At 52.0% G+C, this 17,128-nt stretch overlaps 1 protein-coding gene across 5 annotated transcripts; it reads right to left on the bottom strand.

Moving 5' to 3' along the window:
- Positions 1-313: 313 nt before the first annotated feature.
- PIF1 (PIF1 5'-to-3' DNA helicase) lies at positions 314-8,203 on the bottom strand. Of its 5 annotated transcripts, XM_032623995.1 has the most exons (13): positions 8,081-8,203; positions 6,787-7,363; positions 5,798-5,930; positions 5,588-5,713; positions 5,316-5,469; positions 5,110-5,224; positions 4,928-5,034; positions 3,570-3,709; positions 3,097-3,203; positions 2,307-2,394; positions 2,005-2,150; positions 1,197-1,388; positions 314-986 (listed from the first exon to the last, which is right to left on the bottom strand). In XM_032623995.1, exons 2-13 carry the CDS (start codon positions 7,342-7,344, stop codon positions 927-929), a joined length of 1,926 nt encoding a protein of 641 aa, XP_032479886.1. In that variant the 5' UTR covers positions 7,345-7,363; positions 8,081-8,203; the 3' UTR covers positions 314-926. The 5 variants fall into 5 exon arrangements, with proteins under 5 accessions (XP_032479886.1, XP_032479884.1, XP_032479883.1 ...); XM_032623993.1 differs by having other exon boundaries at positions 314-1,388; XM_032623992.1 differs by lacking the exon at positions 8,081-8,203 and adding an exon at positions 7,743-7,782 and having other exon boundaries at positions 314-1,388.
- Positions 8,204-17,128: the final 8,925 nt, after the last annotated feature.

Here is a 17,128-nt window from a genome sequence, read left to right as displayed (position 1 = left end):
GCATTTGGACATTGTGACAGGTCCATTTCCCATCGTGTGAATTCTCTAGTGTGTCCTTGTCAGACTGTTGGGTGACGGCAACTCACTATGAGTCACCAACCTCAGGTAACTCAGCTTTGCCAAATAACCAGTGATACTAACAAAACCTCATATAAGGGTGCTCTGAGCTCAGCCATCAAGGCATTAACAGACACCTCTGTGTGACCAGGTATGCGGGTAGGGGTAGGGGTAGCACCCCGGAAAGGGTCAGCCAGTGCCCCAGGTAGGGGTTCTTAAAGGGACCATAAGACTCAACTCACAGTCCTCACACAGTTCACAGGTTTATTTGTCCAAAATAAATACAGTCTGAGAACATCCATTTCAATACTCCTACACACGACTTCTTCACCAAAAGAGCAGCGTAAGATATAGACACACAGTTTGCAGTGCATGTTCTCAGGTTAGGCTCAGGAGGGTGTTTGCCCTGGCTTGTGCTGGGCTGGGTCTAGCTGTGAAGATCCCCTCCCCCAGCAAGGTTCCCTTCTCTGCTTGGGACCTGAGTCCCCTGCCAGGACCCCTACAGCCTGTTTCTGCTCCTGGAGGACCTGCCACCTCTCCTGTCTGCAGCCTAAAGAGAGCGGCATTCACAACCGTGTGGCCCTGTGGCCAGCCCCTCGCAGAGAGCTCTGTCCTATAACACCAGCTACCGCTGCAGGCCCATTGCCAACTCCTGACGCCAGAAGCAGCTCACCCCGGGCAAAGGGAAAAACTGAGGCACAGCTGGAAGATGGATGGGAAGCACTCTCTCCTGAGCCCTGCCAGGAGACTGAGAGCCCCTGATGAAGGGAGAAAGGGACATTCACTACCCTCCCCCAGGTATCCACTGGGGCCTGGCCCACCAGGGAGCAGGAAGAGGGGGAGACCACCCTTTGTCTTCTCTTTGCAGATCAAAGGTTCGGGTCCACGTTCTCCTGGTCTGAGGCTGCCTCATCGTCATCTGGGGACTCCTATATCAGAGCCAGAGAAACCCAGTCATGGGCTTGTGTCACCCCCGAGTCGCAGCCTGGGGGCCAGCATCTCCTTCCTCTTGCCCCTGCTGCCAACGGAGCCAGAGGAGGCTCTGCCACCCCCTCCCCATGGTCCTTTGGCCTTCCCTCTGTCCTAGCTCCCAGGCTGCCCACGGCCACATGGCCCACCATTGGGTGACTCCCTCTTACCAGGCTGAGGCCCCTGTCCTGCCGCAGGGTAGCATAGAAGCTCAGCACACGGGGGTCACAGCGAACCACCATGGGGTCAAAGTCCAACACACATAGGCCCTGCAGGCTGCGGGCCCGGGAAAGGGCCACATAGGCCTGGCCGCTGGCAAACACACGGCCCAGAGAGATCTCCACGCAATCCAGGGACATGCCCTGGAGGATGGAGGGACAGGGCTGGAGCCAGCTCAGCCTGAATTCACTTGTGCCCAGGAACCTGACCCCACCTCCACCAGCCCAGCTATTGCCCCTGATCTCCTTGCCCAGTCCAGAGATTCTGAGTCAGAGAGACAGGATGGGTGTCTGAGTACAGGGGTGTCCAGGAGATACAGATCCAAGATAAGAGTAGAGGGATAAGGGTGAAAGGAAAGAGCTCAGGTCTGGGTCAGACAGGCATGGAAATGAATCTCGGCTCTGCAGGGCGCTAACTGTGTGACCTTGGACAAGTTACTTAACCTCTCTGAGCCTTGGTTTCCTCTTCTGTAAAACAAGAATAATTATTACAACTATACCTCCTACAGTTGTCGTAATATGTTAAAATTAACATATCCAATAGTGGCTCAGAAAATGGCAGGGCCCGAGATGACAGAGGGGAAGTGTATGTGTCTAGGAAAGAGAGAGGAAGTGGGATGGGAAATGCACTAAAGAAAGGTTTATTCTACAGCTGGTCTGGAACTTTCCATCCAGGGCAAGTTCAACCCTCGAAAAGCCTCTAAGACCCCCCACCCTTCAACATGCCCCCGGCCTATCCTGCCCCCATCCCCACACTCACCTGGCTCTTGTGGATGGATATGGCCCAGGCCAGCTGGAGGGGCAGCTGCTGCCGGCTGAGAAGCCGGCCCCCAGTGGCCTGCACCATCCAGCGGTCTGCACGGATGACCTCGGTGACTCCACACAGGAACCGCACCTGGGGCAGCCCTGAGGGAGGCGTGGAGAAGTCCCACCTTTCAGTCCCACTCCAGGGCTCCAAGGTGAGGACAGGCCTCACCTTTCCATGCTAGCCTTTTCCTCTGCACACTAACCCCAGGGCCCTGCTGCAAACCCGAGCAGTAGGACTGCTCCCCTATCACTTACCTCTCCCCTCAGCTTCGAACCCAACTACTACCCCTCGGGCACCATTTACCAGGCCCCGAGACACTGCCAAGTTCTTCACCAGCATCACCTGCGAGAGAAGGAAAACTGGAGGCATGGACAGCAGGGCATCCCTACGCCTGGCCTCAGCTCCAGGGGTCGCTTCGGTGGATCTCTGAGGCTGGGGTCTGTCACAGAGGGGCACTGAGTCTGCTGGGGCCCCTGCGACAAACTACTTTATTTCCTTAGGTCTCAAGTTTCCCTTTGTGCCAAAGGGGAATGACATTTGCTCAGTTTGCCTCAGAAGGAGGGGGTAAAGAACAATAAGGTGACAGGGCACAATGACCATGTCTATTAGAGGGAATGTGTATGGACCTCAATCTTGAGGGATAGCCCTCTTCCAACCACTGTGCCTGCATTTCCCCCTAGGTGCCCTTTGGAACCTGAGAAAAGGATCCCACCCTCACCATTGTGGAAGGAAGGAGGATGCTCACAGTAGAGGCTACGCTACAGAAGACAACTGAGTGCGGTAGGTATTTTACTCTGAATTTAGAGATGGGGAAACCCAGCTTCAGCAAAGGAAAGGGATTTGTCTAAAGCAACACTGCTTGGAGCTTCAGGTGGAGGAAGAGGAGGGCAGTGGAAAATGGAAAGCAGGAAGGTGACTGGGAACAGGATGGAAGAAGTTTGCTATGGTCACATCTGGGCCCTCTGGCTGTGGAGCAGCCCGTGCAGAGGGGCTAGGATCAGGGAGGCCGATGCTCACAGGGTCTAGGCCCTGGTTCCCACTCACCTGAGCCCCCAGCTTTAGCTGAAGGAGCTGGCTAACGGGACATTGGGCATCCAGGGTCCGGGCTTGCTCAGGGTCACTGTCCATGGCCTCAAAGCTGTGTACCTCACCTGGGAAAAGAGAGTTGGGCAAACAGATTACAAGTCACTGACTTGTGGCTCAATTTCTGAAAAAACACATATTAGACCAGGGCATGGAGAGAGGTAGTGAGCACAGCTCAAACCTAGCTGGGGCTTTGGAATCAGAGGCCTGGGTTCAAGTCTCATTTTTAGTGTTTACTGGCTGAATGACTTTGACCCAGGAAAGGTCACATCTCTCAAAGACACAATTACATCTGCAAATGTAAGGCACTTTATGGTCACAGGGGCTGGGACCGAGATATCTAAATGACACCAAGGGCCCAGGCTGCCTGTGGGGCCATGCCTGCCTGATGGCCTCTCCCAGCTGGTCTGGCCCAGCCCCAGCTCCCTGCTCACCTGGTAGTTTCTGCAGCTGCCTCTCGTTGGTAAGGGCCACATCATCCTGGTGGGTGCAGAGCCTCGTGGCCACAATCCCATCTCGCCCCACCCTGTGGGCAGCCGTGGCCCGGAGCTGGCGGGTGACCTCATCTGAGCACCTGCAGAGGCCAGGCTATCAGGGCGGAGCCTACCTGAACCCCAGGGAAGGCGGGGCACGTGGGTGATACGGCCCATGCAGCAGGCCGTGGACCAGGCTTGGGGACTGGATGGGGCACCAGGGCAAGATTTGCTGGTTCCCCAAGCTGGCCAACTTGTTCCTTCCTTACTTGGACCCCAGACATGGAGAATGAGCGTGGGGGTGGTGCTTGGCTGGGATCATGGGCAGGCACCCTTCCCTGTGTCTGCCCCCGGGTTGGAGCTAGCCGCTCTCCTGAGGAAGTTAGATATGAGGAGTGAGCATAGGCCAGAGATTCAGAGATTGAGGTGAGGCTCTGATGTTGATACCCTGTAATACTGGTACCCTATAATCAGATTGGCCTCCAAGCTACAATTTTCTAGCCCCTTGCCTGCTGCCTTAGGAGGAAAAAAAAAATCTAGCCTGTGTTTCTATTTTCCGCACTTCAAGCCTTCCTCCAGGGAAGCCTGGGTGCTGCAGCAACTCAAGTGAGAGGAGGGGGAAGAAGTTGGGAACACCTCTCACTGCTCTGCCACTCAGCCTTTCTCTTGTCCCCCACACTTGCTGGTGTATGCTGTGCACCTGCCTACCTGCCTCCTGTCCCCAGGCATAGAAAGCCCCTCACCACCACCACCTGCTTCCTTCATCCCATCCCAACCTGACCTGGGTCCCAAGACCCAGCTGCAGTCCATATCTTCTGCCCTCCTGGCCTCCTTTCCACTCCCAAGTTAGAATACCTGTAGCATTTCAACCTTTTGTCCTAGCTGGGGTGGGATCATGTCTGCAACCTCCTCTCCCCCACCAAGTGGCCGCACAGGCTCAAAGAGTAGAAGGAACTTGGGTTTTAGAGTCAGACCTGAGTTCAAATCCTAGCTCAGCCACTTACTAGCCATGACTTTGGACAAGTCACTTCACCTCTTTGAACCCCAGTTTCTGCATCTGTAAAATGGGAGTGTTAACATCTCTGAATAACTCTTGTGTCTCCATCTGCCCATAATTCACTGAGATGTACTCTGTGCCAGGCCCTGTGCTGGATGGTAGGGACCCAACCCTGGGGGAGGCTGGGCCCCAGTGCTCACAGAGTGACCATCCCCAATGGGGCCATGAAGCATTTCTCTCCCTTCTCTGGGTTCCTGTGCTCCTCTCTGACCCACGCTTGGATCCGCATCCCATGGCCCCTTCTCTATTCACCAGGGCCCACCTGCCCAGCCGCACAGCTTGCAGCAGAGAGATGAAGGTCTTGTCTGTCTGCCGCCACACCTCCGTCAGCTCCAGGGTCACTGGGACACATCTCCTCCAGCTCTTGGCCTGGTGGGGGCAAGACGGGGCGTCAGGGAGCAGAGCAGACCCCTATGGGGGTTAGGGCCAGAGGGTGAGTGCTACCTGGAAGCAGAACTGCGGGGGCTGGGATCCCTTGGTTACAGGCGGCAGCTGCAGGAAGTCCCCACAGATGATGAGCTGGATCCCTCCAAATGGCTTGTTCTGCTGCCGGACAGCTCTGGAGAGGAGCATGTGATGCTTTAGGCGCTGGGGTGAGCGAGTTCCACATGGAAGAACACCAGAACCCAGTCCTCACTGCCCATACTGACCTGGCCACGGCCTCCAGCTTATCAAATAGGTCCGCTTCCACCATGGAGATCTCATCAATGACTAGCCGCTGGCAGTTCAGCCAGCCCTGCCGCACACCTGGCCGCTGGGCCAGGGCCACACACTGGGCCAGGGGAGCCTGACCCGAGCCAATGCCTGTGAGTGACACTATTCAGCCTGGGCTGAGATCCCAGCCCTGTCTCAACCCTGACCTCCCCTCTCTTCCCACCTGCCTGGCTTGCTCCCAGCTTAAGTCCCAGAGGCTCTCACTTACCTGCAAAGGCATGGAGGGTAGTACCCCCGATGTGGCAGGCTGCCACCCCAGTGCTGGCAGTGGCCACAGTGCCTGTGGGAGGCAGTGAGCCCAGGATACGCTTCAGCAGATAAGACTTCCCCGTCCCTGGGCAGAAGGCAAAGTCAGGGCCACTTCTCCTCCATCCTAGCACACCACTGTTCTCCCCACACCCACTCTACCCCCCACTACCTGCACTCCCAGTGAAGAAAATGCTCTGGCCTTTCAGGACAACCCTCAGCACAGCAGCCTGTTCCCTGGAAAGCTCTGGTTTGGTGGGGGGCAAGCTCAGCTTCTTCACAGGCAGGGGCCACCTTGGGACTTCCTGGGGGGATAGGGCTGTCTCAGGGCCTCCCCACATTCCCTAGGCATTGCCCCCTCCCTTCTTGGCCTGGTAGCCCTTTGTGTCTCTGCTGGCTTCTCTCCTTGGAGCCCTTGGGCAGCCTCGGTTCACCTGGAGATCTTGCCAGTAACCACAGGGGTCCAGGTCTCTCCTTGAGGAAGGGACCGAGGCTGGATCTCCACTGACTCCTGGTGCCCTGAAGACCCCAGTGTGTGGGTCCAGATTCTCCTTCAGCTTTCTCCCCTGGGTTCCCTAACTCTCCTGGTTCTCTTACCTATCCTTCCTTCTCACTACCCTTCCTGTCACAGATGTGTCTCTCTTGCCTCAAAACACCCAAGCAAAACCCTGCCTAGCCAGGGCGCCTTCTTGCCGCATCTCCTTCTTCTCACCAGCTTGTCTCAAACCTCTGTGGTCTGTGATCCATTTGTTCCAGTTCCCGAACACTGTCAGACCCACCAGACTTTGTCCCCTATCTGATTGGACCTGTTGGCTGCCCCTACACAGCTGACCGCTTCGTTCTCTCCAAAACCTCCTCTCCTCCTCCAGGGCGACCAAGTTCCCACTTTTCTTCTGAAGCACCTTCTCTGCTTTCTCTTTTAATGTGACCTTGGCCCCCTTTTCCTAGTCTCCTTACTCAGTCTCAGGGATTGCACCATGAGAAACATGCACAACTCCCATATTCCTGTCATTCTCATAAGTCTGATGAGCATCTCGTCTGAGATAACCAGTAGCCATCTCGAATACCTCCACCATTTTCCCCCACACTTGGGCTTTCTCGGTCTCTTCCGTCTCAGTGGCACACCCACCCCCCAAGGCGCTCCCCCTTTCCTGTCCTCACGGTGCTGGGCTTGGCCCCGGACCGGGGCTCCGTGGGCCGCTTCACCGGCGTGGAGTCCGTGACCCAGGTGGCCGCCGCGCGCCGCAGCTCCTCGGGCTGCACCGGGCTGATGGTGACGAAGTCGCGGGGCCGCGGGCCAAGCAGCTGCGTGCGGGCGGAGGCCGGCCCGGGACCCGGGGCCGCGGCCAGCTTGAGGCGCAGAGTGCGCAGGAAGCGGCGCAGGCGGTCAGGGGGGCAGTCGGAGAGCAGCAGCTGCACCGCGCCGGTCCGGGGAGCGCCGTCGGCGGGAAGCCGCAGAGTGCTGCGCCCGGACGCGGCGAAGCGCGTGAAGAGGCGCGCGGCGCGCAGGGGAAAGCACCGCGGCCGCCCCGCGGGCCCGGACGCCTGCAGCCTCAGCATCAACTCGCGGCGCTCGTTACGACCCAGTCTCAGCTCCGCGGTGCGTAGGGCCTGGCGCCTTCGCGGCTGCCCGCCCGGGCTCAACTCCTCCACAGCAACACGGCACCGCAGCTCCGCGTCCGCGCATTCCGCTTGCACTGCCTGGGTGCCCGACAGCATCGCCACCAACTCTGCAGGTCTGCAAAAAGACCGGAGCGCAGGGGTCATCACAGGTGGTATAGAGGTCGGGACGGGGAGCCGGGTCATGGCCACAAAGGGTCCCGGGGCTGTCACTGGTAACACAGAGAGTTCACGGAGAAGGTAAAAGGGTCCTGGGGCGAACCGGAAATTCTCTTAGAAATTACTCTCCTACACAATAATTTCCAGAGCGGCGGATGGGCAGCGTCAAGTACACCCAGGGTTGGGGAACCTCGGCTGTCCGACAAGGGCCACAGAAGGGATCCCCTGAGCAGAAAAGAAGCCTGCTTCCAAGAGACCCAGGGCGGGCACGAGAATCCTGAGTCTCCCCCCCGAGGAAGCAGGGGACTCTCACGTGTGGAGGTAAGCAGGGGACTGACATGTAATCAGCGCCTTCTGTCTTCCAGGTACGTTCACTGGTTTATATGCAGCCAAGCAGGTCTCACTACTCCCCGTGTACAGAAGTGGAAAACAGGCTGAGAGAGGCCACAACGGCTGGTGGGAGTCAGGGCTTGTGTGATTCTGAAGCCCCGGCGCTTCCCATCTCCAAGGTGGGATGGGGTAGAAAATATTTGGCTAGGGAAATCGCGGAGGGACCCTGGCGTCCGGCTTTCCGTTCACCCTCCGTCTTGACCCACTCGTACGCACCCTCCCGGCAGGAACCCCTTGAAGAGGCAGGCGCTCTGCCTCCCACCTCTAGGATCGGGTGAACACTCACTTGCGCCAGCACTCGGGCGAACAAGCTGAACAAAGTCGGCATGCAGTCAAAAGTAGGACACTAGAAACTTTCAAATACTGGGTGTAGAGAATCACCCTATCACCGGCCGGATCTTTAAATTTTCCAGCCAATCAGAGACACCGGGCGTGACAACGGGAGTGTCTTTCTTTGGGTTTCAATTCGCTGGGCTTGGGCTGTACCAATAGCACGCCGGAGGAAGGAGGCTTATTGTGGTGGCGGAGCATACCAAGTCGCGCGGACTAGTGGGTGTGGTGAGAGGGGGCGGGGACTGCAGCGGGGCCGCGCGTGGTGTTGTGTCACCAATCGCGTCTTTGAAGGTTTATTTTCAGAACCATACCTCCAACGCACACTCCCTCCTCTCTAGCCCTCGCACTAAGGCTGAACTTGGCCTTGCGGAAGAGCTGCCTCTGATCCCTCTCATCTCTGTTTACACTCACTGGACCTTTGCCCATTTCTGGGCAGACCCCCCCAAACCCTCGCGCGCGCGCGCACGCACACACACACACACACACACCCGTGGCCTACTGCTGTCGCTGCCCACCCCGCCCCCAACAGCTCTTTACACACTTATCTGTCTCTGTAACCATCATTTTACGCATTTGTCTTTCCCTTGTGTCTGAGACCCGTCAGTGAGGAACTCTTGAGACCTGTGGCCAGGTGCTCAGAGAGTACAAGGGAAGTGTGTGGGCCGCTGTCTTCGGGAATTTGCATCCCTCTCATTGAACTGAATGTTTAGGGAATTTATTTTTAATTATCTTTTTCCTCCCTCATTAAATCTTGGAATGACATAGCTAGAAGGCATCTTACAGGTGAGTCAGCCTGCTCATTTATTGAATTGCCCCCATTTTTCAAATGAGGAAACCAAGGCTCCAAGAAGTTTTACCAGATGTCACATAGCTTGTAGATAGCAAAACAAAGCCTTGAACCCAAGTCTAAGCCTGCTAGTTTAACTGCTACACCACACTGCTGCCAGGTGACTGGTCTAACCTGGTGAAGGGAGTCCAGCCCTGGACTGGAATCTCAGCTCCTGACAGCCAGTGCATTGCCCCAGGCCTGCCAGTCAGATGTTACTCTAAGCAAGTTTCCTTAATGTCTCAAGCCTTTGTTTCCTCATATTTAAAAATGGAGAAAGATGAAGATGTGGTGATTGCACAACTCTGTGACTATACTAAAACGCATTAAATTATTTGCTTTAAATTGTATGGTATGTGAATTATATCTCAATAAAACTGTTAGGAAAAAATCATGAGAAATATTTTTCCTCTTAAGTGTTGTCTTGTCATATGAGTACTAGTGGCACAGGAAAATTTTTAATGTCACTGTGGTAGGCAGAATAATGACCCCCCACCGCCCCCACCGCCCCCCCCCCCCCCCCCGCAAACTGCAAAGATGTCTGCATCCTAATCCCCAGATTCCTTTTGTGAATGTTACCTTACATGGCAAAAGGGACTTTGCAGATGTGATAAATTAAGGATTTGAGATGGGGAGATTACTCTGGGTTGTCTGGGTAGGCCCAACTAGGATTCTTATAAGGGAGGCTAGAGAGTCAGAGAAGATGTGATGAGGAGGAAGCAGAAGTGTGTGTGTGTGTGTGTGTGTGTGTAACAGGGAGAGACAGACAGAGAGAGAAAGATTGATTTGAAGATGTTACTGCTGGCCTAGAAAAGGGAAGAAAGGGCCATGAGACAAGCCATAGAATACAGGAGGTTTCTAGAAGCTGGAAAAGGTGAGGGAGTGGGTATCCCGCTCTAGATTCTCCAGAAGGAACACAGCTCTTGATTTTAGTCTAGTGAGACACACATTTTAGGCCTCCAGAACTGTAAGATAATAAATTTGTGTTGTTTTAAGCCACTAAATATGTGATAATTTGTTACAGCAGCTATAGCAATAAGAAACAAATACAATCATAAGCTAGAAAGCAAAAGCTGGGATTATGAACCCATGTCTGTTTATTTCCAAAGCCTGTGTTCTCTCTTTCCACTACCCTCTGCTCAGTGGGCCTAGCACACTCACACTGTGGGCTACCTTCTCCCTTCTCTCTGTGTAGTACCCCAGACCAGTTCTAGAGAAAGCATGGAGGCTTCCACATGAATTTTCCCCTAACATTTTCTTTCTTTTGGCTTTCAATTTTTTTTTTTTTTTGGCCTCGCCAATCGGCTTGCGGGATGTTAGCTCCCGACCAGGGATCGAAACCCGCCCCCCGCAATGAAAACCCCGAGTCCTAACCCCTGGACCGCCAGGGAATTCCCTCAAGTTTTTTTTTTTTTTTTCCCGGTACGCGGGCCTTTCACTGTTGTGACCTCTCCCGTTGCGGAGCACAGGCTCCAGACGCGCAGGCTCGGCGGCCATGGCTCACGGGCCCAGACGCTCCGCGGCATGAGGGATCCTCCCGGACCGGGGCACGAACCCGCGTCCCCTGCATCGGCAGGCGGACTCTCAACCACTGCGCCACCAGGGAAGCCCCCAAGGTTCTTTAAATTGTAAAATATACATAACGTAAAATTTACCACGTTGACTATTTTTACGTGTACAATTCATTGCCATTAAGTACATTCGAACGTTGTATAACCATCACCTCTATTCCTAGAAAAGTTTCATTATTCCGAAACAGAAACTTTGTACCCATTAGACAATGTTTAGACAACCATTAGACAACTCCCCATTCCTCTCTCCTCTCAGCCCCTGGTACCCCACACATTTTATTCTGAAAATATTCCAACATATACAGAAAGATAGAAAGACTTTCACAGTGAACACCATATACCTACCACCAAGATTCTACAATTAATATTTTGCTGTATTTGTTTTAACACATCTAACCATCTATCCATCTCCCCATTCATCAATCCATTTTTTAAAACATCTTTATTGGAGTATAATTGCTTTACAATGTGTGTTAGTTTCTGATTTATAACAAAGCGAATCAGCTATACATATACATATATCTCCATATCTCCTCCCTCTTGCGTCTCCCTCCCACCTTCCCTATCCCACCCCTCTAGGTGGTCACAAAGCACCGAGCGTCAATCCATTTTTTTGTTATTCATTTCAAAGTTGCAGACAACAGTTCATTTCACGTCTAAACACTTCAACATGCATAGAATTAACTAGAGTTTATGCTTACCTTTTAAAACAAAGAATTTATTTGGCTGCAGCAGGCGGGTTGTAGTTCCCTGACCAGGGGTCCAACCCTGGCCCCCTGCATTGGGAGTGGTCTTAACCACTGGACCACTAGGGAAGTTCCTATGCTTACCTTTTTTTTTTTTCTTAAATAAATTTATTTATTTATTTTTGGCTGCATTGGGTCTTCGTTGTTGGGTCTTCGTTGCTGCCCGTGGGCTTTCTCTAGGTGCAGCGAGCTGGGGATACTCTTCATTGCGGTGCTCGGGCTTCTCATTGCGGTGGCTTCTCTTGTTGCAGAGCTCAGGCTCTAGGCATGTGGACTTCAGTAGTTGTGGCTCGCGGGCTCTAGAGCGTAGGCTCAGTAGTTGTGGCACATGGGCTCAGTTGCTCCGTGGCATGTGGGATCTTCCCGGACCAGAGCTCAAACCGTGTCCCCTGCATTGGCAGGCGGATTCTTAACCACTGAACCACCAGGGACGTCCCAGTTGGTTCCTTTTTAATGCTGAGTAATACTGCATTGTATGGATATACTACAGTTTACCCATTTTCCTATTGATGGCGATCTGGGATTTATGCTTTAATTTCTCTTGAATAAGTTCCTAGGTGAGAAATTGCTGGTCGTGGAGTTTATAATTTAGTTTTATATGAAGCTGCAAGAGCTTTTTCCAAAGTGGTTTTCTGCCCACCAGGTTAACAGTGAGCCTTTGGAGCGAAAGAAGTCGGAGGAAAGCTAGATACCGCCTGGCTATAGATTAACGGTCCTCAGACTCCGCCCTCCTCCCCGCCCCAGCGCCACCGGCCGTCAGCTGGATCTTGATTGGCCGATGGAGGAGGGAGGCGGAGGCAGAGGGACTCCTCAAATCTGGGGCCGGACTTCCTCACATCTGGGGCCGGACTTCCTCCTTCTGGGCTTTGGGCCCTCATCGCATTCGCGGGGCTTTTGCTCGCTGCTGCCGCGAGGGGTCAATTCCGAGTGAAGCGCAACACTGCTCCCGATCTCCTCGCCTAATCCAAAGCCTGGTTTTAACGCAAGCTGTCAGGAGGAACGGGTTTTCTTCACTATGAAATTTCCTCCTCCAGAACTCTTTCTATACGTCTTACCTGCTTTCTCCCACTGGCGGTCTCAGTCCAATCCCCGGCTCACTAATAGTAACGACGGCATCAGCACAGGACTAGGTGGTTTACTAATTGCACTCTCGGCGTTTTCTCATTTGATACTTGAAAGAGCCAGCCCCTTCCTTCCTCTCCCCCTGCGGTCCTTTCTCGCTGTGCTTTTGCCCTCTCCACCTTTACAGCCCTCAGCTTACAACAGTCTGGCAGAGGAGCTGAAAGGGTGTTTCGCGGTCTTCCAGCTTCCAGAGCACTTCACCTCGTGTAGCTTCTTCTTTGGGCAGCTGACACTCATTTTATTGAACCTCTGGTACAGCTGATTATACCTCATTGAAATACTCTCTTAACTTCCACAACATACTCCCCTCGTTTTTCCTACGTATTGGCTGCTTCATGTCTGTCTCCTTTGCTAATCCCTTTCCCTCAACCAGACCTCTCAATGTGGGAGCACTTTCTTTCTTTTTTCCTATCTTTTCCAATCTCATGGCTTAATTATCAGCTACATGCTGATTCTCAGTATTATAACCCCAGCCTGCCCTTCTCCCCTGAACTCCAGACTGTATTGCCATTTGTCCTCCTGATGATATCTCCATACAGATGCCTAAATGGCATGTTTTTTTTTTAATTAATTTATTTATTTACTTATTTTTGGCTGTGTTGGGTCTTTGTTGCTGCGCATGGGCTTTCTTTGTAGTTGCGGTGAGGGCGGGGGGGGGGGGGGGCGGCTACTCTTCATCACAGTGCGTGGGCTTCTCATTGGGTGGCTTCTCTTGTCGCGGAGCACCGGCTCTAGGCGTGCGGGCACTAGAGCGCAGGCTCAGTAGTTGTGGCGCACGGGCCTAGCTGCTTTGCAGCATGTGGGATCTTCCTGAACCAGGGCTCAAACCCGTGTCCCCTGCATTGACAGGCGGATTCTTAACCACTGCGCCACCAGGGAAGCCCCTAAATGGCATGTTAAACTCACTCTCTCCAAAACAGAGCTTTTAATCTCCTTCTCCAATACCATATAGACCTGTTTTTCTCCTGTCTTCATCATCTCTGTAAATGGCACCTCCATTTTTGGCTCAAGTTAAAAAACATATCCTTGATTCCTTCTCCACCTACCACATCCAATCCACCATCGAAACCTGTTGTTTCTGCCTCCAAAATGTTTTGTTTTTTAGAATTGTAGTATAGTTGACATGAAAAGACAACCTATGGACTGGGAGAAAATATTTGCAAAGAATGCGACTGACAAGGGCTTAATTTCCAAAATATACAAACAGCTCATACAACTCAGTAATAACAACAACAAAAAAAACAAACAACCCAATCAAAAAATTGGCAGAAGACCTAAATAGACATTTCTCCAAAGAAGACATATACAAATGGCCAATAGGCACATGAAAAGATGCTCAACATCGCTAATTATCAGAGAAATGCAAATCAAAACTACAATGAGGTATCACCTCACACCCGTCAGAAAGGCCATCATTAAAAGGTCCACAAACAACAAATGCTGGAGCAGGTGTGGAGAATGCACACTGTTGGTGGGAATGTAAATTTGGTGCAGCCACTGTGGAAAACAGTATGGAGGTTCTCTACAAAACTAAAAATAGGGCTTCCCTGGTGGCTCAGTGGTTGAGGGTCCGCCTGCCGATGCAGGGGACGCGGGTTCGTGCCCCGGTCCGGGAGGATCCCACATGCCGCGGAGCGGCTAGGCCCGGGAGGATCCCACATGCCGCGGAGCGGCTAGGCCCGTGAGCCGTGGCCGCTGAGCCTGCGCGTCCGGAGCCTGTGCTCCTCAACGAGAGAGGCCACAATAGTGAGAGGCCTGCGTACCGCAAAAAAAAAAAAACTAAACTAAAAATAAACTTACCATATGATCCAGCAATCCCACTCCTGGGCATGTATCAGGAGAAAACTCTGATGCAAAAAGATACATGCACCCCAGTGTTCATAGCAGCACTATTTACAATAGCCAAGACATGGAAGCAACCTAAATGGCCACCAACAGATACATGGATAAGGAAAAAATTGAAATATAGTTGATTTAAAATGCGTTTCAGGTGTATAGCAAAGTGATTCATATATATATATATATATATATATCATATCCTTTTTCAGATTCTTTTCCATTATAGGTTATCAAAATGTATTTTGAATCTATTTGAATCTATTCAATTCCCTCAACCTCCACCCCACAACCTAGAACTAGCAACCTGTCAGCTCTCCCCTGGATTACAGCATAGTCTCATAATCTCACTGGATTCCTAGATTCCACTCTGGTCCTCCTACAATCTCTTCTCCGAACAGCAGCAGGTGGGATCTTTTCAAACACATAAATCAGATTTTGCTACTGCACTAGTTAAAAGCTCTCAATGCCTCCCCAGGCTATTCCTTTTAGAATAAAATCCATAGTTCTTACCATAGCCTGGGGCCAACTCCCTCCCCTTTTTCCTCTGTGATCTCAAATCTACCACTTTCTTCTTTACTCACTATACTTCTGTCACACTGGCCTCCTTGGTGTTCCTTGAAGACCCTATGCCGGAGGCTTTGCATTTGCTCTTTCTTCTGCATGAAATATCTTCCACCTTTCACTGTGACTGTCTGCCTCTTTTTGGTGACTGTCTCTTTTTCATCTTTCAGGTTTCAGCTGAAATTTCCACTCTGTGGGAAAGCTCCACCCCACCACTCACACCATATCTAAAATTGGCTCCCCAATTATTATTTTATTACCTGTTTACTTTCCTTAGAGAACTTATCACATTCTGTTGTTATTGTGGTCATTTGTTTATTTGCCTATCATCTCTCTCTTCCGGCTTCAAGAGGGCAGAGATCACCCCTGTCATGTTTATGGCTTCGTGCCCTGTGTTTAGAACAGTGCCTGAGACATGGTAGCCTCTCAACAGATATTTATTGAGTGGATATTTATCAATGAATAATGAAACCATTCTCTCCAAGTCCCGACCCCTCTATCTCTACTATCTCTTGAATCTGCTCCTGCCATCCTTATAACCACTGGCTTTGTTCAAGCTCCGTCACCTCCAACCTGGATTTCCGTAACAATCTCTGACCCAATGGGTCTCCATGTCTCTCTTGCCCTGTCACCATTCTTCACACAGCAGTTATGAAAATGAGGTTTCAGAATGAAAATGATGTCAGGCCCTGCTTCACTGCTTCAGTGGCCCCCAGCTATTTGCAGGAGGAATTTCAAATCTCTCAGGTCAGCACTCAAAGCCCTTAGTGCCCTAGCTCCTGCTCCCTCCTTGGTGCCATCTTTCCGAACTCCCCACCAACATCACATGCATATGACCACAGAAATCTGCCTACAGTCCCCTAACAAGTCAGGGTCTTCTACAAGTTCTTACTTTTGTGAGATGTTCCCACGTCCTAAATTCCCGCTGCACCCCCTCTCCCCCATCCATCGAACCCTGCTAGAATACAACTTAGTTACTCCAGCCCCTCTGGGAACCAGCTCTCAGCACACACCGTGTACTGTTCTCAGGACGTGTCTACCCTCCTACTGGTTCATCAGCTCTACAAGCCAGGGCCTGGGCCTTTCTGTGGCCTGGTCACACAGTGCTGCCAAAACACATCATTTAGAGAGAGCACTGGAGTCAGGAGAGGTTTGAATCCTTGGGCCACCACTTACCAGTCAAGAGACCTTAAACAGGTCCAAGCCTTGGATTCTTGATCTGTAAAATGAGGATAAAAATTCTATTTATTTCATGGATGGGGTACCTACTTTTGTGAGTTTAGTACAGTGAGCAGATGACAGAGGTGCCCCAAATTCTTTTGAGTGAACAGATAAATGCCAGGATGAAGTATTGGAAAACACCCCACTTCAGAGGCACTCAATAAACTTTGTTGATTAAATGGCACATATGCAAAATAGACTCCATCCCTTCCACAGCCCGACTTTCAGTGACTTCCCATTGGCCTGAGGTTGAAATGTAGTCTCCTCAACACAGCTTCAAGGTCCTCTCTACACTGAGCTCTGTCTGCTTCTCCAGCCTGGCCTCCCTATACACACACACACACACACACACACACACACACACACACACATACACGCACACAATACTCTTTCATGCCTCCATGCCTCCATGTTGTTCACACTGTCTCCTCTGCCTGGAATGCCTGTTCCTTCTGTCCCGGTTTTAGTGCCCTTCCTTCCTCGATGCCTTTATCCTCACATTTAACACGTAGTTTTCTCTGTTTACATGCCTTTCTCTCCTGAAAAAGGACAGGGACCCTGGGTCCTGCCATTATCTTCCAGCCATTAGTGTAGGGCCTGATGAATAATCAAGGCAAATAAAATATTTGTGATGAAAAAAATGCGTGTGGTGTGGAGGCAACAACCAGAGGGCCAGTATGGGCTGAGTGGGGAAACTGAGACCAAAGTGGTTATCAGTGGCTCACTCTCAAGGGACAGAGCTGCCTGGATATCAAAACTGACCTCACCCCCAACCCACCATGAGTTGCTTCTGTGCAACAGCATGAATTCCCCAGGGGCTCTGGTCTCCAGCAGGCGGAACATGAGTTTCCAGATACAGGATCTTCTGAGTCCTCAGGCACAGGGTACAACGGCTGCACAGCTCTGCAAGTTGAGGGAATAAAACCGTGTGGTGGCCACAAGAGGTGGTTGTCATGTATACTGATTTTCTCAGTTTCCCAGGCTGGATTTTCTTCAGCCTTTTAGATAAAGGAACCCAGGCCCAGGTATGAAGAAAAGGTCTGACTCCATCTTCTTTCCCCTTGGCCCTGGAGCTCCAGGCTGCCCTTTTCCATGCTGACTGGAAGTGACTTGGA

Source organism: Phocoena sinus, chromosome 2, assembly GCF_008692025.1.
Source record: "Phocoena sinus isolate mPhoSin1 chromosome 2, mPhoSin1.pri, whole genome shotgun sequence".
Taxonomy (NCBI): Eukaryota; Metazoa; Chordata; class Mammalia; order Artiodactyla; family Phocoenidae; genus Phocoena; species Phocoena sinus.
Note: the sequence above shows the minus strand (reverse complement) of the source record. Positions and strands in the feature narration are given on the sequence as shown.

Coding starts and splice junctions, on each gene's coding strand:
- PIF1 (XM_032623993.1), bottom strand. CDS start 7,344: ATGCTGTCGGGCACCCAGGCAGTGCAAGCGGAATGCGCGGACGCGGAG. Junction 5,225..5,315: donor AAGCTGGAGGCCGTGGCCAG/GTCAGTATGGGC, acceptor GCTCCTCTCCAG/AGCTGTCCGGCAGCAGAACA. Junction 5,035..5,109: donor CCCCGCAGTTCTGCTTCCAG/GTAGCACTCACC, acceptor TGCCCCCACCAG/GCCAAGAGCTGGAGGAGATG.